The 27,464-nt window shown below is 41.4% G+C and overlaps 1 protein-coding gene across 2 annotated transcripts in view; it reads left to right on the top strand.

The window, feature by feature from the left end:
* SLC6A5 (solute carrier family 6 member 5) overlaps positions 1 to 27,464 on the top strand; it is an 84,548-nt gene that overhangs the window by 30,345 nt on the left and 26,739 nt on the right. For both annotated transcript variants that reach the window (XM_048484104.1, XM_048484103.1), the window contains 5 exons: positions 1,839 to 1,942; positions 11,244 to 11,368; positions 15,878 to 15,990; positions 17,300 to 17,431; positions 18,908 to 19,007. In XM_048484104.1, coding sequence (XP_048340061.1) covers positions 1,839 to 1,942; positions 11,244 to 11,368; positions 15,878 to 15,990; positions 17,300 to 17,431; positions 18,908 to 19,007 — 574 coding nt within the window. The remainder of the gene's footprint in view (positions 1 to 1,838; positions 1,943 to 11,243; positions 11,369 to 15,877; positions 15,991 to 17,299; positions 17,432 to 18,907; positions 19,008 to 27,464) is intronic.

Raw genomic sequence — 27,464 nt, 5'->3', positions numbered from 1 at the left:
CTTGGGTTGCTACTAGGTATGAGCACTGATAAAAATGATTGGTAAATTTTGGGTTTGGGTATATTTAAACTGGAAATGTTTGATAAAGCCAGATAAAGCCAATATCAACCAGCTTTATTTGGCTGTTACTGAAAATTTTCAGGTTAAAAACAACTCAGACCTGAATTTTTTTCAATTCTTCTCCTCTTCAGGGCTTGGAAATGGTGGCCGGGGGGGGGGGCGGGGGTAGGGAGAGAACTGCCCCTAATGATGCTTTCCAAGCTCCGGCAGAGGAGAGAACTCCATGCCATGATGAACTTGCTGTATCTCCCCGCCCTTTGCTGGCTCCTAAATCCATGTGTTCTTGGGAAATCGAGGTGTATGTGTGAGGGGGGATTTTTGCCTCTGTTGTATTGAATACACCTTTTTATCAGAAAAAGACCGCCCCCCCTCAAGCCAATATAGCTTTTTTGGGGGGGGGGGTTCATAATTTGTGTTTACTAAATCACCGAATCTAGTTGCCACCTCAAGACTGTTGACATGGGTTACTGTGAGGCTTTCATAGGTAGCCTAAAAAGTGACTTTTGAAATGGAAAAAAAGGCAAATATCCCAGAGGTCACTGCAGCCTTTTTCCAGTACCTGGTGAAGGACAGAAAAATGCTTCAACTTTGAGTGAAGCTAATTACTTTCCAGATAAGTGTCACTTAACTGTAACATGTCTAAGCACTGGCAGTACTGCAAGATGTTCTCAAATTGATCAGACACCTCAATTTTCAGAAATATGAATAACATTAACACAGGCAACCTTTATGGGAATGTGGTTATCATTTCAAGATTGTCACATGCTGAAACCATTGCTTAACAATCAAGGTAGTTTTATTGAGTGGAATAGAGTTTTGCTCTTGACTGTTCTTTTGTCTGAACGTTAGGATTCTTGAGCATTGTGATGCATGCAGAAATGTGTTTATATTTCCTACTCATTCCTTCCTTTGTTAGTTAGATCTTCATAATAATAATAATAATAATTCATCAGCATGCACTATTATTAGTGGCCATAATATTCTGTTTTGATAACATCATACAGTAAAATTAATTAAGCAGCTTGTGTAGGGTCTTTGAGAGTACCATTGAATCATAGTCTAGACCAGGGGTCGGCAACCTTTACCACCCAAAGAGCCATTTGGACCATTTTCCATGGCCCCAAAGATCTACTGAGCCAGAGAGGCGGCTCCTCCGGTTCGGCCCCTCCACTCACCTTTCCTTCCAGTACTGGGAGGTGTAGGTGTCGGGCAGGGAAACCTCCTCTGCCCAACTCTGTGGGGCAGAGGGGGGATGGCAGCTGTGGCCTGCCCGGTGCCGCAGCCTCTCGCACTGTGGGAGGCAGTGGCACCGGGCAGGGAAACCCCCTCTGCCCAACGGAGCAGGCAGCTGCCTGCTCCTTGGGGCAGAGGGGGGATGGCGGCTGCAAGGATGGCAGAGGGGGATGGCGGCTGCTCTGGAGGGACACACCCTCCAGGGATCGGAGGGCAGCATGGGCGTGTCCCTCCAGCCCTCCAGAGCAGCGCTGGAAGGAGAGGTGAGTGGAGGGGACTTGAAAAGTGGCACCCTCATGCACTGAGCTGCCTCCAGTTCGGCCCCTCCACTCACTTTTCCTTCCAGCGCTGCTCCAGAAGGCTGGAAGGACATGCCCTTGGTGCCCTCCAACCCCCAGGCCACACGGAGCCTCAGTATAAGGCTGAAAGAACTGCATGCGGCTCTGGAGTCGCGGGTTGCAGACCCCTGGTCTAGACCGTTATTGATTTGTTTCAACTTTCTAAAGTTGAAGTTAATGCTGATTTCCTTTCCTGAACTGTTGTAGGTGTGGAAAGATGCTGCCACTCAAATATTTTTCTCTTTATCTGCTGCATGGGGCGGTCTGATTACTCTGTCTTCCTATAACAAATTCCATAATAACTGCTACAGGTAAGTGCCATGATTTCCATAAAACCAGTGCCTTGGTAGCGCTTGAGTGTCAGAGTTCATTCATGAAATATCTGGAACGTATTTTGATACTTCACAATTGCCCGTTTGTTATGTTCATAATTTTGTCTCATAATTTAGGACCATTAGTGATCCTAAATTATTCAAGATGATTAGGCTATGAAAAGAAACAGACTGATTTGTCCTGATGGGTTTAAATGAGTAATGAAAATAGTGTCTGTACATTCAAAGCTATTACTTGCTATAACCACTTCAGACCGTAAAGAAGGGAGATGGTTTGTTTCTATGTGTGAAAAAAGCTTTCTGCACATAAAAATGTAGCATGCCAGAGCAATGGCGTGACAAGAACCTTTCTCCCTTACATGCTAGTATTCCTTGGACACTGAGCTTTAAAAATCAGGTAGTAGCCAGTGCTGGTTCTAGGTTTGATGGGCAGAGTGATCAGACTCCCTACCCTCCAATGCCTACCACCAGCACACTCCCAGTCCTCTTTTCCTGCCATGTCCGCACCAACCTTCCTATGTATCCCTCCTTGCCTGCTAATGACCCCTCCCATAGCCATCTGCTTGTTCTTTCCTCAGTGAAACTGAGAGATGTATAAGGTGGGAGTGTGGCTGCTGGGACAGTCTGACAGTATCCATACACTTACCCCTGGGAGGGATAGGCATTCTGGGCAGGTAGGAGCACAGGAGGAGTGCTTGCAAGCAAGGGGATGATGGAAGGGCACGTGGGCAGGTAGCAGAGGAGGTGTGTGGGTGAGGGCTGGAGGCATTGGGCCCCGCCAGAAGCTGTGGACCCTGGCAGATGCCCCATCTCCATTCTGATGCTAGGATACTCCCATCCGTAGCATAACAGGGTGCATTTCGTGTCTGCTGCCATATAATACATTTGAATCTGTAAGATATGACCGTTCCATTGCTTAGCTAAACTGTGACTGGCTTGTAACTGTTAAAAATTGGCAGCATTGTCATCAAACAGCCTAATGTTAAAAAACAGGCTCTATCAAGTATGAAATGGTCTCTCTTCTGCGAGTTTTGTTCAACTCTTGGTTTGGGTATGCCCTACTTCCTCCTCAAAAGTGCCCTAATTGAAAACAGGCCAGGTTGAAAAGTAAACTAGGGATTTGTCATTAACCAGGAATAGCATCATAAAATACGGCAAAAGCATGATCTCTGCTGCAAAAGGCCTTGAGATTTAGAAGTAGGTCAGAATCCAGCTGTGCAGACAGCTGTGCATCAGCAAAGGTAACTTTCTGTTTCTACTGTCACTATTGCTCTCTGTAGAAAGGTGATTTTTCCTGCACTTTCATTACTACCAAGTACCGCTTAGGAAAATCTCTCTGTGGTCTCAGAACAGAACATTTAAGTAAATGTGATAGGTAACTTGTTACTGTGCTAGGAAAGACTCTTTTTAAAAGTGAGATGTCCAACCTTATTTCCCCTTCCTACCCACTTATAGAGACAGCCAAAAATATAGGAGAGTTCTACATTTGTTGGCTGTTTCTACTGTTACAAGGCGCAACACAAGCTACAGAGATATTCCCCAAAAACTAAAGCCCAGAAAATAGTCAAAGAAGCAGTGCTCACAAGGACAGTTACAGCTGGAAGTTATTTTGATGTTTCAGCTGCAGTTGTCAGCACTGCTGAAGCGACAAGCAACACTGAAAATGTGTTACCGTCAACAAAAAGTGATGTCTTCATATTTGTATGTATTTCACCTTCTATGTGCACACACTTTTTTTTGAAGATGGATCAAAGTAATAACTAATGTGATGCAATAATGAACTTGGATCAGGTAGTCACCTGGTAGTTAAACATGAAGTAAACATGAACTTGGATCAGGTAGTTAAACATGAAGGACATACAAGGAGAAATATCATTACCTCTCCTCTACCTTCTGGGATTATTATAGGGTTGAGAAATATAAAAAAAATTCAGGAAAATTTGGATTTAGCTTGATTTGGCTATAAAATTATCAGTATAGCCAAATTAGATGAATCTCAATTTTGGATATACTGAAAAATTGGGGTTTAGCATTTTTTGGCATTTTTTCCTTTTTTAGCCTGTAGGAGGAGCATTTTTTAAGCTAGCAGCACCAACATTTCAGGGTATCTCCAGGAGACTCTTCCGATAATATCACCCAAGTTGGGTGAAGATTGGTTCTCGCACAGAATGAGGTGGTGAAGAACCAGCACAACTGCAATTTATACTTTTGGGCCAGCTAGGCAGGCAAGTGGCAAGTTACCCAAATTCAATCAGGATCCAGGACTCAGAGTTTGAAAATCCCAGGGAATAAAAACCTTCCCTGATTGGCCAAGGAGCAATGTTGAACAGTTACACTCACACTTCATTGACCAGATTAAATTTTGCCCCTCCTCCTGTGTCCTGTACTCCTGTGTCCTGTCCCTAAGCAGAATTGTACCATGGGAAATCCATTTCAGTCATTGGGCTTAGGAAGCTCTAACTCCACTTAGGAATACACTGACAACCATTTAAATATCCTGTATTTTAACCATGGCCACACAGTCCAGAAAACCCACAACAGTCTTAATAAAATAATTTAAAAATGTGTCATGTTATTTTGAACAAAACAGAAAAATAAAATCTTACCATCACAAACAACATACTAGTAAAAAAAGAAAGTGACAATCTTGAGCTGTACCCAATATAGAATTAAAATCCTATCCCTGACTCTCCAAAGCTTGCAAGAATAATAAAAACTGCAAAGGAACTGGTCCTCTGAGCATCTCTAGGGATCAAGTTAATAATGCTTCACTTGGGATTTGCTGAAGTCTCATTGGATTAATAGTAATTACACTTTTTTTTGCTGGTCATGATCAATAGTGTTGTGGCCATTGCTTGTATGTTGATTAAACCATTACTTAGAGCTTTACTGCCAGTAAAATCAAGATCTATACTACTTTCACTTACCAGTACATGTCCGCAGAAATGCAAAACAAACTTTTATACTAATACTGGTTTTGCTAATGATATGAGAAGTTCATTTTGCATTTGCATTGGGGATGATTTAACCACACACAAACAAAAATTAGGTCTCACTGCTGCAAAACAACATGCCTGGGATGATCTTTTTCTCCTTATAAAATGGCTATGAGAAAGGTTAGTTAAAAATAACTTATTTTGGACTTCTTTATGGTGGGGTTCTGAATGCAAACCCACCAATCTATATATCTTGAATCTTCAGGGACTGAAATTATGTCAGAAATTTCCTTCTAGACACCTTAACATATTGCCTTACTTAGCTAGTACCAAACTGGTACTAGCTAAATAGTCTCATAGCTGTCTATCTTCAGTCAGCATGGAGCTCCACTTGTGGCAAAAATTAACCACCTTCTCCCAGTTCTGATCTACAGTGTCGAATGCTGTTGTCAAAAAGTCCTGACATGGAGAATGTCAGTTTCTCATGTTCTACTCACCAATGGCTTCTGAATTTCCAACCAGGCAAACTGGCCACAGGTATAAATGGAGTATATTCTGACACACGAAGCACATATGACATGGCTTTAGTATTGCAGTACTACATGTTTGACCTGGATTCAGTGCTTTGGCTTCATTTCTGGGGGGAAAAACTTATTTTAGACATACTCCTTCATGAGGCTAATACAGCTCTACAGGGTGGTTTGAGATTGTGAAAGTGGTTTGGGTGAAAGGCTACTTTTTTACTGTATGCCATGGCTGAGAGCATAAATGTGCCAGTGTTAGGATCCCAGTCCAAAGGTTGGCAACCAGCAGAAGGCCTACCTGGTGTGGGGGTTTGCTGGCTATTTCACTGGAGAAGTGGTGATATCACTTCCAGTGCAAGCTGTGTTGCTCACTGTGATATCACTTCTGAGTCATGCCAGAAGTGATGTCATACCATTGAATGATACCCTCCCCAATTTCCTCAGCCATTTGTCCCCTTCCAAAAGCAGGAGTTCTGGCCTCCCTGGCCAGTGTGCATCTTGGAGGCACAAAATTCCCATTACATATCTGATACAAAGTACTCATGACATCACCCTAAGAGCTAAACTTGATGACACAGCAACAGACTTGGGTACGGGAGTCAGATAGATAGCTCAAAGTAAGATGAGGAGTTTAAAGTGTGGCATGAATGGACTGGAGGGGTGACTAAAGCCCTTCTCCATGCTTTTCCCACTATAAATAATTCCACACACAAAGAAGGAGTATGGGAAGGGATCAGTTCCCATTCTCAGTCAGACATGATGAGCTTTACATGGCCTTCCGCTATATGGCTTCACATTAATTCAACACAACCTAACCTGGATCATGCCCCATCCATATCATGTCAGTGGTAGCACTGTACTATGTTTCTACGGCGATATATGAGGTAGTCATATTTCTCTTCTAAATCTATTTCCAGTTGCTAGAATAAAATAATAGCTGGAGTCAATGAGGAGATATGGGAGAAGAAATTACAAAGAATGAACTTACTGCTGTTTGTTTGATAAAACTATGAAGAAAATACAGGAGGGAGGGGAAAAAGGGGAAAATGTATTGTTTGAAAACAAATGAAGAAGAGTATTGATATAAAATGGAATATTCAAATGATACAATAAAAAATTAAAAAAGAATAAAATAATAGCGATCAGAGGCGTAGCTCCAAGGGCGCGGGAGGGGGGCACAATGCACCGGGCAGGCACCCCTGTGGGGGTGTGGCAGGGTGTTCCTGGGCAGGACGGGGGTGTTCCAGGGCAGGGTGGGGGCAGAGGGCGCATCGGTACACTGGGCACTTTCCCCCCTTGCTACGCCTCTGATAGCTGTACACAGTTATGTAGGGAAAACTTCAGACCATAATAATGCAACAAAATCTCCTTGCTATATTTTGGCACAAGCTCAAAAGGAAACTGAAAGCAGAGATACCTCCAGTTTCTTTGGCCAGGGTCTAACATAGTTCTCAGGGTTGGCATCAGGAGCCATCAAAGCAGGGCAGCTGCCAAGACTTATGTCCCATCATTGGGTCCACTGCTATCACCTGTCTCCACTTTGCTCATTTGCTAGTGTAGTGGCATATGAGGAGGTACCACTGAGTTCTGCCCCATGTGCTGCCTACTATCACTGTCTGAGCAAGCAAGGGCCAGATGAGTTGGGGTGGGAGGCAGTGCATGGGTAGGGCTCAGCAATGCCTCATCTCCTTCTGCCACCTTATGAAAAATGAGTGAGAAGCCAGGTGCCTGGGCAGGCAACTTGCCAGTTGGGTGACTGGCTGGATACAGGCAGGCAGAAAAATGAGTGTGCTGCTGGGTGTTCTGCATGTTCACTAAGAAGTAAGGCCCACTGAGTTCAGGGTGGTCTACTGTCAAGAAAATGTGCATAGGAAAGTGCTATGAATGAGTTGAAGAGGCAGTAAGTAAGGATGTTGTGACTCCAGAAGTGAGTCCCTTGGGGGAGGGGTGCTTTAATTTTGGGGGGAGCCTGCCACAGAAGATTGGCTGTCCATCGCTATTCTCTGCTCAGACCCCACCAAAAACCTTGGACCAGCCCTTGCAGATCTGCTTTCTGTGCTGTGCTTTAGACTGTCTGTGTGAATCATTACATAACTATGAGAACATCTTAGTTTTGTTTTGATCCAGTGCTGCTCTGGTCATATCTGGATGGTAGATGAAGGAAATACATGACATAATTCTTCAATGCATGGATGTGGCCTAAATACTGAGAATAATGTATGAATTATTCTATAGTGGAAAGAACAAGATAGCAATTATAAAGGGATCCCTGTCCTCCCAAATCTAGAGGAAATAATTTAAGTTCATTTTCCATCACTATTGTTATTTTATGTTACCTCCCACACAAACAATATACGATAATTGTACTGAATGGCTTATAGCTCAGTATTCCAAAAACAAGTTTTGTGTAGCTGTTCCATGCGTTTTGGTACAAGTAAAATAATCTCGGATTCATGAAAATTTATTTTGTAGCACATACTATGGCTTAAAATTGTGAGTGCATGGTAATAATCTTTCTTACTGAGCATTTTTCCTTCTGATGCTAATCCTGAGCCATCTGTCAGGAGACAGAACACGACAGTCTGCTTTTATATCAGAGCTCAGCAGGAGGGAAAATTTACAATACATTTCATTATCTTTCTTAAGAGGCATCTCTCTTAGAGTCTCTGAAGGAACAGCAATTCTTTACAACTTTCTAGAGTGCTTTCCATCATTAATGAACAAGTGGCTCTGAAACGGCAAACCTTTCAATATCAGTTGACATATCAATATTTTGTTCCATGGTTTAATTAATACATGTACACTCATAGATATGCATTCCAGCAACATGCATTCAGGCATATTTCAGCCAGAGAACAAGCCTCGAAGTCTCTGAATGCTTGTAGCTCTTGTCAGCTCTACAGCTGCTATCAGCATCTATGGAAAGACACCTCTGACCCTCTCAGCGCCAGTAATGATGACTATGCCTGGGGTGGGGACTAGCCCATGGGAGTGGGGGGAGGGGAAAAAAGGAAGACAGTGTAAATACATGGGCTGGAAAGAATCAATCCCCAGCATAAGCTGGGGATTGTGGGTACAGTTGACAGCCCAAGTGTTGTCTTCTCCTTCCCCAACAAAAGGCTGGTATTAAGGCTGGATGTGGTCGACACCGTTACTTCTACACATCACTAGCCATCACCACTGGTGTGACCAATGCATCAGCCTTGAGGTTGGCTGTCCTGCTCCTTGTTCCCTCCCACCAAAGTTCCTTAAGATGCCTGCCCTGCACAATCTGCACTGTGTTTCCCAACCAATGGTTAAATGCCAGCAGCCAGTTGTAATGGTTGTGCTCTTCTTAACACTGCAGACAGGCACACACAGTACATATATTCTTTGCTATGGGGAAGGTGAAAACTGCAGGGCCTATCAGCCAATTAGCTCTGGATAAAATTCCTTTGTGGCCCTGTTAATCACTGCAGTCATAACAAAGGATGAGTAGCTATTCAAAAACAAACAAACCCTGATATCATGAGTGGGAGGGTGCCTTTTTGCTGAGAGAATGTTGCTGAATGCCAAATTCCTTTCAGCCTTCTTTCAATCTGAGATACCAGAGACACTTCAGCATGCCCCACCCATTCTGTGATAAGCTGACCACTATGGTGGGCCACATGAAGCCATCTGAGAGCTGACTGGCCTTCAGTCAGTGCTATACCCAGTTGCCCAGTCATTCTTGTTCTCTCTCCCCCACAAAAACTTCCTTATCCCCTTCTACAATCAGAGGGACCCAGACAATACTAGAAGTTGAAGGTGAATAAGCAATCAGTAGAGGTGCTGAGTGTGTCGAAATAAGGGTACTCTGGGCCCATAATAGATGTCATGAGCGACTGAGACTTTGAACACATGGAGATTTGTTCACAGGCTGTTTGAATGAACTAACAATCTCTTGAAACAATTCACTACAACTTCTTGAGTTTGGGAGAGTCATTTGATCACTGATCTTTCAGAAATTGGTTAACCCTGTAGGGTTAACTTTGCCAACTGTGGTCAAAATAAAAGTGAAACTTCTGCTTAGCAGCACACAAAATAATGATTGGTTTGATAAACAATAATTTGTCATTAATCACAATTACAGTAGTGGCTGTTAAACTATGAGAAGGCCAGGAATGTCATGATTATGTATTGATCTTTTCAGCTTTTGAGTGATTTCTTCCTGCGTATAATATGATCACTGCAAGAGAATTCATAGTTTTGTAATTCTTTAAATTAACATAATTTTCTCTTATTTAAAAATTTGCATATCATCACATGCAAAATTTCTCCTAAGCATTATTTATTATGTTTGTAATTCTTCCAGCAACCCAAGATAATCCAATGATATTCAACCCAAGATAATCCAATGATATTCAATGATTGGAACATGGGATTCCCACTGTCAAAGACCTCACCTGGTCTTTGAGTGGTAGCAGTGCCAAACTCTGGGCCCTGAACAAGTACTCAAAACTCAAAATAATTTTTTAAATATTTATTTAAAATAATAGTTGTCATTTAATTTACAACTATAGAGATTTAGAAACCACACAGTGAACACAAAATAATAAGGTGCATTTTGAGTACACAATAAAACAACAAAGAATATAGTTTACTAGAAAGAATACTTGCCGAAATATTACTAAAAAAGTCCTCAGTACATGTGCAAAGTTCATTAAGCAAAAAATAGATGCTGAGAGTTGATAAAGACAAAGAAAGGAAAAGGAAGGAATAATTGGTAACACCAATTTATTCCCCTAGCTAGTCAGATGACTATCAGTAAACCAATCAGGTTACATATTGGTCCAAACCTTCTCACAACAAATTCACTCTTTCCCCCTCCCTTCAAAACTGATCCTATCCAATTAAGGAACCAGTTGTATCTGGAAAAAATAATGAGGATGATTGCAGACCAGCTAATTGGACTGATGACCTTGGAGTAAGGCACACTGATTTCCAAACACCAATGCTTGCAGTTTGAGCTATGGGACATGGTGAGAAAGAAAGAAAATATTTTTGTTAGGCCTTTCAACATTCAAGATATACTAGATAGTCATTCTCTTGACACTCACATTACAAAATAAATCTGGCTGTCATATCACACTGATTACACCTATAAATAAATTACACAAGGACCATTTATGTCCAAATGCTGAAAAGCGTTCTTGGGGTATAATTCTTTTTAATGAAATTGTCATTATTTTTTTAACATAATGCAAAAAAGGAAATAAAAAAGAAGAGAGTGAGGGAAATGGAGAGGCTATGTCTTTTTGCTGAAGGCAAGCTTTCACTTACTGATCCTCGCTGTTATCAAGACTACTGGATTAAAAATGAATATGAACTAGTCCACCCGTCAAAGTTAAGGTCCCCAGAGCTTCTGGGGAGGCAGGTGCTAGACCCTCTCTGCACTAATGACACCTTGTTGACCCTTGCAGTAAAGTGTAGCTGGGAGCGGCTGGATGCTCAATCCAGTCAAAGCACCATCTTCTTTGGAACCTTGGGGGTATAAGTCAAAGCTCGTTTTGTCAGATCATTAGATCTGACGGGAACTTTTATTCTCAAAAGCTCATACCCTCATGGTCTCTAAGACGCTATTGGACTTGAATCTATCTGAGCATGAGAAACTACTCCATTACTTGATTGGATTTACCAGGGTAGTTGGTTATATGGAGTAAGGTGGTATCACGGTTATAAATTCTGCTTAAATAAATGAGCAGTAAATAAATCAATGATGACTATTCCTTTTTGCACTGTTGTATCTACCTTGCACATTAAAACACTATGGCAAATATTGTCCTTTTTTTCCCATTTCAGGGATACCTTGATAGTAACTTGTACCAACAGTGCCACAAGTATATTTGCAGGTTTTGTCATTTTTTCGGTTATTGGCTTCATGGCAAATGAGCTCAAAGTAGATATTGAAGATGTTGCAGACCAAGGTATGATGGTTTGTTTTGCTTACAAATGTAGCTTATTAACAGAATGATCTTAAGTGTGTTTACCTCAAAATGAGTCTCGCTGGTTCCTTTACTTCCAACTATAAACATTTAGGATTGTAGCCTACTTGTGCAGCTAGGCATAGAGGAATGAATTGATGCTCACTTCGCCTAGAGTATCAATTTCTTGACTTATAGAAGCATCCCTCTTATGTGTCAAGCACACCCACACAGGTTGATTCTGGGCAGTTCTTACTGGGATCTACTGCCTGATATATACCAACATTCAGCCTTTGCAAGACATCTGCATGTCTAAGAAAGATATTAAAGTTGGTTCATAGTATTTGTTCCAGATCAGAGTGAAACTCTGTATTTCTTAACCAACAAGTAAACGTTGTAATTAGACCTTTTATTTAAAAGATAATTTGATCACTATAGATTTGATAAACCAAAATATTAAATAGATACACAGAACAATGGCATATCACATAGAAATTGATTATTTATGAGCATGCATACTACTTGACTTTTAGAAAAAAAGTTAATTCTCAAAGTTTCCTACAGAGAGCTTTGCCAAAAAAAGAGGAAATCAGATTTCATTGAATTCCAGATCTTAGAGATTCAGAGGTTACAGGGTGTGCCCAGTTTGTCTAGCTAATACATAGACCAACACTTAACTGTACTAAATCTTCTGATTAGTGCTCTCTAAAGGCATAATGTAAGACACTTCTGAACATCCCAAAGAATAATGTCAAAAAATCATAAACAGTGGTTTAAAATCTGAAGCAGCTCATTATGGGGCAAGGTGTGCCTCTATACTTATATTGCTTTATAAAAGCACCATATGAATGCTAAGTAGTAAAAATAACAATATGTTAGAAAGGTTTTACAAATGTGCTTTCTTGAATTCAGGATGAGGCAGCAACCCAGCTGGAATGCTTTTGGGATTCAGTAATACTGCTAATGACTATGTCACCTCATAGTTCAGGTAGTTTCGCTGGATATACCTACAGAAGGAGATAAATATTTCCAAAGCAGATCACACTGAAGGGTCACAATGCCAAAGGAGATATATCAGAAGAGAGATACAAAAAAAATTAGCACTTATGCAGTTATATCAGAATTGTTGTCGTGGTGTTGTTTAACTTAATAATTGGTTCAAAGCATTAATGGCACAAGGATCTCCTTAACTGAAAATGTGGCTGAACACCTTTATGTTAACTTTGTGAAACTGCACAGCCAAGAGTGAAATAACTATTGCTGATTTAAAATGGAATATACCACTGCTTCTGAAGGTAAACAAACTGTGCCGTCCTAAGCTCTGGGCCTATCAATGTGCATCTCCACTTAGGATGGCAATGACTATCTGTATCCTCAGAATCCATTACATGAAAAGATGCCCAGGTATGTTGCTCACATCTAAGAGATGAAAGGGATGGTTGGATAGTCTCAAAATAATTCTGCTTTTTTCTCCTACCATGCTGAATGTCATAATATGTTTGTATTTAAATTGTTGCTTAGATTTTGATTTATAACAGAATAAAATGCCTGTTTTTACTTTACTCATTGTTGAAATTGTGCAGTTGCTGCCCTGTTGGTCCACCTCCTGATGGACATTATTTTTCCCTGTTCAGTGGACATTAATATACAGGGTCACTATCTGGGGAAATTTTAATTTTCTTCAATTAAATTATCCCAGAGGGTATGATGAATGTTAGAAACTCATTATTTTGACTTCTTAATTTAATTACCAGCTTCAAAAAAGTAATGCAAACAGCCATCTTATCTTTAGCAGCCAAGACAAAATCTTTAATCAAGAGATGAAAGCATGCTCATGAATATAAAGGTCCCCTAAGCTTTCCTATGGAGAAAAACTGCCAGTTAACAGCAGGTTTTAAAAAGAGCTGCTTTTATCTTACCAAAGCAATAAAATGTTTTAAACCAGCCATACTTTTCATGTTTGTTGAGGGTTTCCCAAATATTTTGTGAAGTACATACTGAAATTAACTATTCTGTCATAAAAATGTCTAGTGTTATAACAGCTACCATGCAGGGCAAAAACTGATTGGCAAAAAAGCTACATATAATAAATGAAACAATGAAAGGAACATCTGCCCCTCAAAGAAGCATGTCCTGCATTTCAAGACCAATTGAACAGAGTTGTGGCATAAGAAGTCTAATTGCTAGACCAGTGATTCTTATCAAAGTTCCCAAGCACCACCATGGTGTCTTGTCCAGTTTGCTTCTGGGTGTCCACTTGCTCCTTGAGTCTTGGAAATAAAACTCATATGGTCTTCAATAATACAGAAAAAAATTGAGTATTGGCTCACTCCTTGTCAGCGGACAGACAAGCAACACACTGAGCATATCTTTTGTTCATTTAGGAACTACAATTCTGATAAACAGGAATCCATAATTCGTCAGCATGCCTACCGGCTAACTGGCCATGCTGGGTAGGGGCTGGATGGGAACTTGGTAGTTCCTGAACATCTTGAGAGCCGCGAGGTCTCACCCTGGATCTTATAGCAGGGGAGTAGGAACCTGCGGCTCCAGATGATTCAGGAACTACAATTCCCATCAGCCTCCATCGCTTTTAGCCAATTGGCCATGCTGGTGAAAACTGTCAGTGCTCCTAATTTTATCAACCCGCAGGTTCCCTGATCTACTGAACATGAATTTCGGCTTGGAAAGGGTTCCATGAGGCCATGCAAGGAGCAAGTTTTCTTCTTTCATTGGAAACAGTGGGCTTTTCCGAATAGGTTTTTCCCCCCATTGGTTTTGGCCCCATACTGCTTTGGTTTATCCTCTGTTTTCCACATGCATTTTTGTACCTTTAGTTTTCACTTCATTATTTTGTTGTTATTGTTTTCCTTGATTTTTTTTCAATTTCTTTTGAAACTACACTTACCCCAATCTTTTTCTGGGACCGTTTTCAATTGTCTTTTTCCTTGTATGTAATGTTTGTGTCTGTTTTCTTTATATCACCAATTAAATTCACCTGCAGCCCACTTTTTGGTGATTGGACTGTGATGGCCAATCCACTCCCCCCCTTCTTGAAGATGGGTAAAGTTGTTTTGTTTTTGTTTTTTAAAAAGCCCTAAATTGAATTGCCAGCTTTCATTACAAAAAAATCAAGTCTCTAGCCCTTCCTTCATGAAGATTTGCCCTTTTCTTTAGAGGAGAGAGTACAAAATCACAAAGAGTTTGAAAGACAGGCAAGCAGAAGAGTCAGATACTTCAACACATTAAAATACCACATTTTATCCCAAGGAGTTCAAGAGGAATTCCATGGGTCTTGCCTCCTCCATCTTAACTTCATAACAACTTCACAACAGTCCTGTGAGGGATCAATTACTGAGTCGAAAAATAGTTACATAGAAGATGGCCTCCCAGGTTGTTTGACCAAAGCCTCTACTGTGCAATAGATATACTGCTTCTGAACATGGAGGTTTGATGTAGCAATTATCATCTCAGCAATTGACAAAGGAATACCAACTTCCAACAGCAAAGGGGAGGGTTCCAAGGGCCATTCTCCACAATTGTGACATTTGTTTTGTTGGACCGATATTTGAAAATATGTGAACCGTAGATTTTTGTTATAATCATATATATTTTTGTATTATCATTTAAATCTCTGTAAGCTGCCCTGAGACATACCTTGGTTGGGAATGGGCAGGATACAAATTTAATAAATAAATAAATAAATATCTCCACAAGTAAAAGGGCTACAGATTTAATTTTTTTTAAAAGGTGGATGATACTATCAATGCCAACACCTTTCCTTGAAAATCCTTACTATTGAAGGCATGTGCATAAGAAAATTAATTGATTCCACAACTGTGAAAATACACAGAAAGGGCTGATGTGAGGAAGAATTGTGCCCAAATTGATTTCAATGCTTGCAGATTGACTCCTAAGAAAATCAGGAGTAAGTGGAGCATGTGGAAAAACCCTCAATGCATGCAGAATTTCTTATCCAGATCAAAGAGTTGATCCTGGCTTTCTCTGCCCCTTGGGAACAAATAGTTGCTTCAGACAAAGCCAGAGAAATTATTTTTGTGTCTGTAAGGAATGTCATTCAGAAGCAGTTACCCTAGTCATTGAGGGATGCTTGGCTTGGAATCTCTCAGTATTTTGTGGAGTGTCACAGTATTTTGTGACTGCTTCACTCCCTTCTTCATCCAACCATTTTGTGGTGCTGCCCATTGCTCTTTTACAAAAGTCCAAGAGTGCACACAAGCTCAACAAGGTTGAGGAACCTTTTCTACATTACGCAAAACTCTCTGATCAGCAGCAATAGTGACCCAGATTTGTCACGTTTAAGTTAAGAGGAAAGGAACGAAAGAAGACAGAAACTGGTGCTCACTTAAATCCCACTGTCTGCATAATACTACATTTCCCATTTGCCAGTTTGGCCATAACTTTTGGTTTTTGATAATGTCCTTTACAGTAATTTGTGTTATTGATTAAAATAAAAATACCGGTAATTGTCTCTTGTTTTGCCACGTCTAGGTCCTGGGATTGCCTTTGTGGTTTATCCTGAAGCCTTAACCCGGCTTCCTCTTTCACCTTTTTGGGCTATAATCTTCTTCTTGATGCTTCTGACACTTGGCTTGGACACCATGGTAAACTTAACTTTTTTGTCTTGTGCTGCATTGAAGGATCCGCCATTAAAATCTTGGATTTAAAAATTAGTTAAAAACCCCTACATACCAAGAAAGCTTTCAGACAAACAATGTCTGTTTTGAGTTTGGCCTTGGCACCCAATATGTAGCTACAGGGTCCTAAATTAAAGTTATCTTTCAAATTCAAGCTGCACTAGGAAAACTAACAGTTGGGATGAATCTGATAGATTACTCTGAGTCATGTTTATAAAACACTTTGAAACTGTCTTACTTACAGTACAATTTAGATGTCCTGGGGGGTGCTGTGGTGGCCAGGGATTGCAGGAGCCGCCAAAGGGCCTCTGGGCAGTGCAGGCAGGAGGGAAATTCAAAATCCCTCCTGCTGCCCAAAGAGCCCCATCAGAGAAATAGACGTATGCCACTGTTTTTGGTAGTGTAAGTCTGACAGCTATGCCAGAGTGAAACTCAGGTGGAAACTGGTGTGAAAGTCAGGTGGAAACTGACTAATGTCATTTCCACTCCTGGGAATACTCATAGAATGCCCCCAGCTGTGCTGGCATCCAAAAGGACACTGACACAGCTCTGGGAACCGGGCTCTTTTCTGTGCCCGGTACTGTGGACCTCTGTGGTGCCCAACTGCCTCCCAGTTTGCTCTCCCCACTGGTGATCTGTCCCTCCCTTTCCTCCCTCAATCTGGTATTTGTCTGTAGAGGGTGGGAAAGAAAAAAATATACTCTAATTCGGGACTGAAAATGGTCCCTGATGTGATCAATTGCTGTCGCCATTTTTAGAAACTGTAAGATTGATACAGTAAGTGAACCGAAGGCCCCTCGGCTGTCTTCTGGTCCAATACTGGACCACTTTAATCTCCTTTCCAAGGCTGAACAAAGTAGTAGGGCTGTGAAACATACCACCTGTCCCCGGACCCGTGACCATTGTGGTTAGTTAAGGATGGTAGCGATGAGGTGCAGCAACCTCTGCAGGAAATTATTAAGATCTCTCTTAAATTGTGAGTTTTCCCAGAGGAGACTGGAATCTTTTTTATTTTAGTTGCTTGCTATATTTTATTGAATTTTAATTTTTATTATGTATGTGAGCTGCCATGAGTCCAGCTGTGGCTAAGAAAGGGCAGGATATCAAGCCTAATAAATAAATAAAATATGTGGAGGTTAGAAGAGTAGATTTGATGATCTTCATAGATTCCACACAATTGGTTATAGCAACAATGTTAGATACATTATCCATCAACATTTGAATGTTTGGATATGGTTCCTAATATCTTATGTTGTGTCTTTTTGATGCCCCGCAGTTTGCCACTATTGAAACTATAGTGACATCAGTTGCAGATGAGTTTCCAAAGTATTTACGTACTCACAAAGCTCTGTTCACGCTTGTATGCTGCATTTGCTTTTTCATCATGGGCTTTCCTATGATCACTCAGGTAAAAGTATTGTCATCTGAGCATTATCATGTTAAAATATGTATGTGTTGTTTCCTGTGATGGAGTAAGGCTCAATCTTACAAATTTTTAAAAGAAAATGGGGAGGACAAAATAAAATGTAAGTAGATTTGGTGTGGAAGTTGACACTATGTTGTTGTTGTTGTTTGTTGTTGTTTGTTGTTGTTGTTGTTGTTGTTATTATTAATAATAATAATTAGATTTAATAGTCCGCCCTACTCCCGAAGGGCTCAGGGCTGTGTACAATAAAACCCAACAACAAACAGTGATAAACATAATATAACAGTATAAATCAGAAGATATGTTAAAATCTATAGAATTTGGCAAGTTCATAAGTGATAATTTGGCAAGAAGGTACCGTATATACTCGTGAATAAGCCGAGTTTTTCAGCCCTGTTTTAAGGCTGAAAAATGCCCCCTTGGCTTATACACGAGTCCTGCTTACCAGCCGGCTCTTCAGACCTCTGCCGAGGCTGGGGGCGTGGCCGGGATGACCCTCCTCTCGCGGCTGAGCACAAGCCGCATGTTGCTACTGCCCCTCCTCCAGAGGGTGAAGGGGGAACCCCTGGCTGGCTGGGCTTCCTCAAACCCCGGGAGGCAGAGGAGCTCCTTATTTGGGCAGTGACTCCCCCTGATGTCATTGCCCAAATAAGGAGCTCCCTCCACCTCCCAGCTGGGTTTGAGGAAGCCCAGCCTGCCCGGAAGTGGATGGAGCTCCTTATTTGGGCAGTGACTCCCCCTGATGTCATTGCCCAAATAAGGAACTCCCTCTACCTCCTGGTTGCCTGGGCTTCCTCAAACCCAGCTGGGAGGTGGAGGGAGCTTCTTATTTGGGCAATGACATCAGGGGGGGTCACTGCCCAAATAAGGAGCTCCCTCTGCCTCCCAGCTTCCCACCTTCAGCTTATACGCGAGTCAATACGTTTCCCCAGGTTTGGGTAGTAAAATTAGGTGCCTCGGCTTATACACGAGTCGGCTTATACATGAGTTTATACGATAGTTAAATGCATTCCTGCACTAGATTAACATTTTCATCATCTCTTATAGAGTATTACTTTTCAGACCATAATTCAGCTTAGTTTTAAAACTTCTCTTCCATTATAATTGCTATACTCCCCTTTGCAGTATATCTCCCCAATATTCAAAATACAGATGTACAATAAACATGTGTACATAGCGTTACTGTTATGTAGCGAGCCAACTTGGCATGGAAACCTGCAGCATGGTAGGGAGACTATTATATCAATTGCTAGTGTGTAACAAAATGTGGGATAGATTATATGCATGTGAGCTCTGGTTCTGACATGAAGTTGGAATGTTCCACAATCCCAGGTCATTGAAATGGCCTGATGGGGATGAGCGGTGTGTTGGCTATGAGTGAGGAGGGGAAAAAATGATTTCAATCTAGTCCTGACAGGTTTTGACACTTCTGTTAGTAATGACTTGTTTTAATTTTAGGGTGGGATGTACATGTTGCAGCTCGTGGACACTTATGCAGCATCTTACTCTCTCGTTATAATAGCCATCTTTGAACTTGTTGGAATTTCATACATTTATGGTAAGAAAAAAGATGTATCCTGTGCACATCTGGCAGTAGATGTACAAATGGACAAGTCATACCTAATCCTGATTTTAAAAATCAAAGACTTTGCCATCACTCTTGACAAATACAAAAGAGAAACAGATAACAACAATAGAATTTCTCAAAGATTTCATGCAAAGAAAATGTTTGACTCTATGTAGATTGCTACAGTAGTACATTGCTGTATAATTGTGATTGTACGAGAAATTTGTTATAATTATGGTCAATACTGAATCAATAGTGGTGAATAGCATAAAAATATACATCCATAAATTCATAAGTAATTTTTTAGGCTACATCAGTTGCTTAGATGAGAATGAAGCATGTCTGTAAGCACCAGTAAAAAAGAATATAAAGTTTTGTTCATGTCAGGAAGTTCTAACTACCTCAGTTTTTTGTACAATTAGAATAATAATAGCAATAATTATAATGTTAATTGGGAAGTTGACAGGTAAGAGTGTATTGGTAGCACACAATTCTGTTCCAGTTCCATTAATATCTTCATGCATTGTGATAAAAAATCTTTTTGTTTGGTTTCAGAAATGCTAGGATCTTGTTCTTCTCTTATACAAATAAATAAGGAGTAACTTCTGGAGTTGGGAAGGGACTTCAAGGAGCAAAAGAGAAGCCTGCAACCTCCAGACCACCTATATGTAGAACCCATTTACTGGGAACATTAAGAATGCTATCCTTTGCTCTTTCCAAATCTTACCTCTCAATCTCTACACCGCCCACACCTAGCATTAGAGTACTGTTGTATGTAAATTTGGTATGAACCTGAACAGTTCATATGCACCTGAAGCTGAGGCAGAGTTTTCAACATTAGAGATGTGTTGGCCAGGAGCATGAGCATAACTCTGTCTCCCCTTGTTTCTTTTGGACTTGAATGTCACATGACTTCCATCTCTTGTATTAGCCTCAGCACCCTCATTATTACTAACTCCTGTGATTAGGAGAGGTAGAACAGATGAAATGATATAATTAATTAGACACCTAGCTTTTTAATTTTACAGGACACTATATAAGAATGCTCAGGTCACAGTATTCAGACATAACTGAGTGACCAATCAGTTTTGGAGCCAGTGTGATATTGTGGCTAAGAGCTGTAATCTGGAGAACCAGGTTTGTTTCCCCACTCCTCTACAGGAAGCCTGCTGGGACCCTTGGACTAGTCACAGTTTTCTCCAAACTTTCTCACCCCTATTTACCTCACAAAGTGTCTGTTGTGGGGAGGGGAAGTAAAGGCAATTGTAAGCCACTTTGAGACTCCTTAACGTTTGAGAAAAGCAGGGTAGAAAAACCAAACCTCCTGCTTTTAATAATTTAACTTCCACCGTGGTAAAAGAAAATAGTGAATTATTTTGTTTTTCTGTTCCATATAATCCTACCATTTATTGAGGAGGATGCTTCCTGGACTACCTGCTTAGATATTCTTCTGTATGCCTTTTGGTTCAAGCAGTCTTTTTGACTCAATGGCTGCATCTGGAAGGTTGCTTATCTGGGGACAGTAGGATAGCATCCTGTTCCCACAAACCCCTTACACTGTGCATCAGAAATTGTCAGGATGGGCAAAAAGAGAAAGAACAGAGTGGTGTCCAGTGTTCCCTCTTTTGACTCAGTCTTGTGCTTGGATTATCTGACCCAAGTTCAATGCATTTTTCCTGCTTTCCCATAGCATCATGTCCAGAGAGAGAAGAGGGGTAGGAGGGGAAGGGTGCAGGGTTCTTTCTGAGGGAGAGGGAGGGGAGTGAGCGAGGGGTGGCATGCAAGGGAGGGGAGGGGGCCCAGCATCTGGACATGGCCCACCCACTCTAGTGGAGGGAGAGGGAGGGGAGGGAGCAAGGGGTGGCATGTAAGGGAAGGGGAGGGAGTGAGGGGTGGCATGCAAGGGAGGGGAGGAAAGGGGAGGTTCCAGTCAAGGGGGTTGGACTTGGGAAGAAAAAGGAAGGATATATTTAAAGAAACAGAATATAAAGTTTCATATATTACCTGATCCTGCAATTGGAGAAGTTCTAAAGTAGCCAGGAGGGGGAAGGTGTTAAAGTAAAAAAAAAAGAAGGGTATCTGTTCAGCAGTTCCAGTGGGGGAAGAGCAGTCCTTCAGGATCAGATTGGACTTAATTTTTCTCTTGCTAGCATGATATTTTAATCATACTTTCTTTGGGCATTTTATATTGGGGCCAAATCTCATTGGTGGCATTTTTTAAAACCTTTCTGGCATTGAGTCAAATTTTGTGACAGGTGAGTTTTGGGGTGCTCTCCAGTTGGAAGAATAACATAATTCTTCATCTGATTGAGAGAGAGTCAGAATCCTATTGGTTACTGATTGGTTTGGATATTTGTAATGGTAAAGTGGAAGAAGACCAAATTTGGTGAAAATAATGGAGGGGGAATGATGGGTGCCTGGCAAGGCAATGGAGAAGGTAGGATTATTGAAACCCCTGGTTTCACACTGATCAAGTTACCTGAGTGGCAAGCCTAATTAAGAAAGGCTAGGACATGGCTGATGGCCCTGGCTTTTATTGTGATTAGGTTTCTAGCAAACTGTGCATTATAAGGCAGATTCCTGGATGGTCCAAGGAGGTAGGTTATTTTTCTGGAAACCTCAGTCATTAATCATGGTCTGAACTTTGAGGAACCCTTGGGAAGCCATTGGCAGAGGAATGTCCAGCCCCTGAGAAGAGTCCAAATACTTTCTCAGGAGTTTAGTTTGCCTATAGCCTGTTTCTAATTTCTCAAAATATCAAACATGGATTTTCTCCGGCAACTTCAGATAGCATATGGCCTGAGAGGTCATAGAGATGACCTAAAAACACTTCTCCTGATCTAGGTAAAGTATAGCTGTGGCCTTGTGTTATTTGATCTTGCTGATCACCCTCTGACTGTCCCTAGTGGAAGAAATGCAGCAGAGAACAGTCCAGCAGCAATCTTTTTCAGTCTGCTATAGTAGCACTGGGAGTAAGACATCTGGATCCCACTACTTCAGTCCTTTGATTGAGATTCCTGGTGCCATTTAAGAACAAGTGAGAGATCAGGTAAAAGAGCCCATATCACATATGACAGAGAAGACTAAAACATTCCAAGCATATTAGTATACACTTCCTCATGATTAACAATTCACATTGTAAAAAAAGAAATTAAAAGATGCTGGAAACCATTTGACATACATATCCTGTTTCCATGGAAACTAACTGAAGCCATATCTACCCTCATCCAAAAGAAGCTATTTTAACTAAATTCATTGCTGCCAGATCTTTGCGTCAGAAGTGTGGAGGGCAGAGCAGCCTATAGATTTTGTCAGGGCATGGTTTTCCTGCCTGTGTTTTTTTTAACGATTGTGACTATTATATCCCAAATCGCTGCACCAGATGTTGTTTATGAAATGGGTGATTTCATACTGCTGTATGTCTCAGGAAGGAAGCGTTAAAGTGTCAGGCATCTCTCTTTACATCTTTCAGTTTTGAGTTACTATAAATGAATTGAATAGTCACTGGATATATTGCCAGGCGTTTCAACTTTAAGGCCTGCTTGTAAGATTTGTATTGCCCCTTTGTGCTATTTTACTGTAATAGAAACACATTACAGTCCTAGCTGGAAGTGGAAAGAATTCTCATAAAACATCTTCCTTACAAGTGATGAGCAATTTGTGCTTAGAAGGAATACACGCTGGCTTCTCTTTCTCACTCTTACCCAGGATTCCGGGCAGTCTCTCTAGGATATGCTAACCCATTTCAACTTCCATTGCTAAGGGACAGTCAGGTATTCTGGAATGGAAAGTTGTTTATTCACTTTCACCTCTTCCTTTATTTATATGTTCAAGAAATGAGTCAGAAACTAAAACTGCTGGATGAGAGGCAGGGGCTTCTGACCCTGATAAAACATGCAACAGAGTTGTTTCTGGTGGCTGGATTTCACCACTGCAGTAACCAACTGGAGGGAATCAATAAGGATCTGTTACACACTGTGTCCAGTGAGAAGGGACTGTTTTAGTGGGGTATAATTTTTTTTAATAAAACATTCCCTTCTCAATGGACACAGTGTGTAACAGACTTCCCTCTGTGATACACCTCTGAAGATGCCAACCACAGATGCAGGCAAAACGTTAAGAACCAGATCAGAGGCGTACCTAGGCAAACTGGAGCCCTGGGCAAAACCAGAGTTTGATCTCCCCCCACCCCCGGGCAGCCACCCTCCTCCACCGTGACCAAACAATGATTTTTTCCACCAGGTTGTTTCAAAGTCACCATCACATTATAGAACATGCCCCAACTCACAAATCTGAACACAGCAACAGGCCATGCCACACAGCAGAAATAATTTTTGGAAAACATTTTCAAAATGCTTTCAAAATGTTTTATTACTGCTATGAAAACATTTTATGGTGTTGTATCCAGTCCCCCCAATTGGGGGAAACATCATCACTTTCAATGTTATTTATACTGGTGACCCCAGATTCTCCCTTTAAGGTGGATTTAAAAGGAGAATCTGGGCTCCCTAGTTTAAACAAGTGATGCTGGAATCCACCCCCAAACAGCATCATTTTCAATGGTGTTTAAACTAGGGATCCCAGATTCTCCTTTTAAATCCACCTTAAAGGGAGAATCTGGGGTCCCCAGTTTAAACAGTCAGGTATTCTGGATTCTCCCCCACCCTGAAACAGCATCCCTTTCAATGTTAAAACCTCCCCCCTCCGTCATGAGGCAGAAGCCTCTACAAAACTGAAAACAGAGAGTCATATTTACTTTAAAACCTACCTCCACAATTTTCAGACCTTAGGGCATGAAGCCATGATCTCATCCCTGTTACCGCAGCCATTTTTGTGTAGGGCAGAAGTTATTTAGAGTTTTACTTGGCTATTCCTGTAGCCATTTTTGTTAATGGCAAAAGGTATGTGCTGCAGAAAGGAGACTTAAGTTAGGGATCGTCTGCCAATTCCTATCTTGTTCTGAAGTGAAGGTAAGTGTGTGGGGGCAGGGGGGTGCCGTGGGGTGGGGGATGCTGTGGGGGGCAAGGGGGCTGCGGGGGGGGACTGGGGGGCAATTTTTCATCCCCCACTTGACGAGATTTGTTGCACCCATGGACAGAGATTACCCCCTTGTCCCTAGTAGGGTTAATCATTAACAACCGGTTCTCCGAACTGAGAAAATTTTAACAAACGGTTCCACAGAACCACCCCAAACTGGCAGCATTCCACCTCTGGGCAGGATGATATACCCCCTAATACTTCTCAGTTGTATACTGATACAGAGATTATACCAACATACCATTGGTGAGAATTCTCAATATATGTTGGTCAATTTCCAGGACATGTTAGCATAGAGTTTAGTAATTATTCAATGTCTTTTTGAGTTGGAATTTAGGAGTGACCAGTGGTATTCTGCATCACATTACTTTTTAAGCATCTATTCCCAAATTTCCTAAGACTAGTTTTCCCCACTCACCCACCCTCTCTGGATTATTTTTATTATTAAAAAGCACTTCTTACCAAAAACTGTTTTAACACCTTTCCCCTATTTTAAAAACAACTGTTTACGTATGAATGCTTCTTTCATGTTCCCTTTACTTGCTTTCCTCTGAACTAAATACATCTAGTTCTGTCAGCATTTTTCATTCATTGCAAGCAGCAAGCATTCCTTGTTTATTGCTAGAAAAAAGTTTGCAGACATCTAAATCTGTATCCATAACGTTATTTACACATATCCAAACTCTAGTGCTATTTTATATCTAAAGCTACCAAAAGGCTTAAGAAGTCAGCAACCTTTGCCTGTTCTGAACCTACTGCTCATAAATTTCATTGAGATCATAAGTTACAATGTTATGAGGAAGCAAAAAAATCTATACTCTCTTTTCATGTATTTATTATTTAAAATCTGTATCACACGATCAATTTTTCTACACTAAAAAGCTTCAAAGCTTCATTCACAGTGACTCTTATTTGCCATTTTTTTGTTCATTCTGCTAGTTCTTTACAGTCTATTTCAAATTTTGCTGTCCGTCATAATTTGCTATCATTTGTAAGTTTGACGCTTCACTGCTCACCCCTAATTTCTTATCGTACATTAAAAATATAAATGGCAGAGGTCCTAATGCAAATTCCCTGGGGGAATCCCGCTTATTTCATTGCACTGTGAAAATTGTTGATTTATTTCTACCCTCTGCTTCCTGTATTTTACAGCTTCTATTATTATTATTATTATTATTATTATTATTATTATTATACATAACAACACAGCACAAGTGTCTGGAATTCATCTCTGAATATCGAGTCCTTCCCAGGACTAGGATAATTAAGTATTAATAATATTATTAATAATTTATTATTATTATTATTATTATTATTATTATTATTATTATTATTATTATTATTATTATTATTATATACAAAACCAGTAATACACAGCAAACAAGATCACTATGCTGGATTTTGTATTAAATCACACGTTGGACGCTTCCCAAGCGTCTAGGACAGGGGTCGGAAGTCAGCATTTCATGAGCCGCAAGCATCTGCTTTGCCGCTTTTCGATGCGACTCTGAGATGGCTGCCTTCCTGGGGAAGTCCTGGGCAGAAATTAAGGCAAGAGGCGAGCAGGTAGCGAGGGGAGGCGAGCGAAGTGAGCGGGAGTCGCGAGCGAGAAGCGTGGCGAGCGGGGAGTGCGAACAAGCGCCCGAGCAGGCGAGAAAGTGGCTGGGGTCTTGAGCAGGTGAGGCGAGAAGGCGGTGGCGGGCGAAGGCGAAGTGAAGCTGTGGTGAGAAGCAAAATGAAGTCTGCGTTGAGCGAGGCGTCACGGAAGTGGGCTGGCTAGCAAAGCGAGGGAGCCTTGCACGGGAATCATCATATATGGCGGATGGATGAAGATAGCGAAAAGACGAGGCGATCTTGGCGATGGGGGATGGGGGATATACGGCAGAAAGCAAGAGATGGAGCGGCGAATCGAAAGCGGTAGCGATGGAAGCGAGGGCAAGGAAAGTGGGCGAGGGTGCGTTGAGCAGGCAAAGCGATAGCGGGCGAGCTGGCCGAAGAAAGGTTGAGCGACATTTATGATGGAGGGCAGGGAGGCAACGGAAAGCGGGTGAGGGTGTGAGCAAAAGCGAAGCGAGGGCGAAATGAAAGCGAGCGGGCAAGAAAGCAGGTGGGGGGAGCGAGCAAGGGGGCGAGTGGGCAAACAAGCAGGTGGGGGGGTGAGCGAGGGGGCGTACGAGCGGGGGCTGGGCGAGCGAAGCGGTAAATGGCTCTTTGAACTGAAAAGGTTCCCGACCCCTGGTCTAGGACTTTGTGATGTGTAGATGAATAATGCGTGCAGAGCCAAGTAGTGTAGCCTTTTGCAGCTGACATATGGTGATTTTGTCAGTGCCGATTGTTTTTAAGTGTTTTAAAGTTTTTTTTAGGCACTACACCCAGTGTGCCGATCATCACTGAGACCACCTTTACTGGCTTGCGCCAGAGTCTTTGTAGTTCAATCTTTAAATCCTGGTATTGTGTAATTATTATTATTGTTGTTGTTGTTGTTGTAGATTTCACAGCTGGTTGTTGGCCTTCATTACAATTCAAGCCTTACCCAGAGGTCTAGGAAGTTGTAATGTATCGGCGTAGTATTTGTGCGGATTCCAGCAGGGCTGCCTTCTGAATTTGCCCAATGTTAATTTTGTCAATTCAACATTTGTCAATGTTTTAAGTGCTGCCCTAGTGTTTTCGGGATGGCGCCCAGCGTGCCCTAGTGTTTTCGGGATGGCGCCTCAGCTGGTTTGTGCCATAGACGCTGAAGCTCGATTTTCAAATCATGGTATCTAGTGACCTTCTCGTGTTCTTTTTCAATGACCCTGCTGTCACCGGGGACTGCTATGTTAATGATGCTCACTTTCTTGTCCTCGATCACGGTGATGTCTGGTGTATTGTGTTTCAACACTTTGTCCGTTTGGATTCGAAAGTCCCACAGGATCTTGACCTTCTCATTTTCCATTACTTTCTCTGGACAATGTTCCCACCAGTTCTTAGCTGTTCTTTATGTTGTAATTCTTGCATACATTCCAATGGATCATCTTGGCCACTGAGTTGTGTCTATATGTTTGTACTCAGTCTGGAGCTGAAATCTTGCTTTGTGCAGCTTCTTCAAGAGGACATGATCTACAGTTTCATCAGCTTCTTTGCACAATCTGCATTTTGCATCATCTGAGGATTTTTTGATTTTGATTGAATTTGTTCTAATGGCTTGCTCTTGAGCAGCTAAAACCAGGGATTTGGTTTCCTTTTTCAGAGTAACAGTTGTTAACCACAGCCGGTCTTTTCATTGTCCACCTTGTCCTTGATTTTCTCCAGAAATTGGCCATGCAGTGCTTTGTTGTGCCAGCTTTCAGTCCTCATTTTAATCACATTTTTCCTGTATTCTTGTTTGGTTTTCTGGGTCTTCAGTAAATGTCTGTTCTTCACTTCAATCAA

Source organism: Sphaerodactylus townsendi, linkage group LG02 (genome assembly GCF_021028975.2).
Source record: "Sphaerodactylus townsendi isolate TG3544 linkage group LG02, MPM_Stown_v2.3, whole genome shotgun sequence".
Lineage (NCBI taxonomy): Eukaryota > Metazoa > Chordata > Lepidosauria > Squamata > Sphaerodactylidae > Sphaerodactylus > Sphaerodactylus townsendi.
The sequence above is the reverse complement of the archived record's forward strand: the minus strand, read 5'-3'. Positions and strand labels throughout refer to the sequence as shown.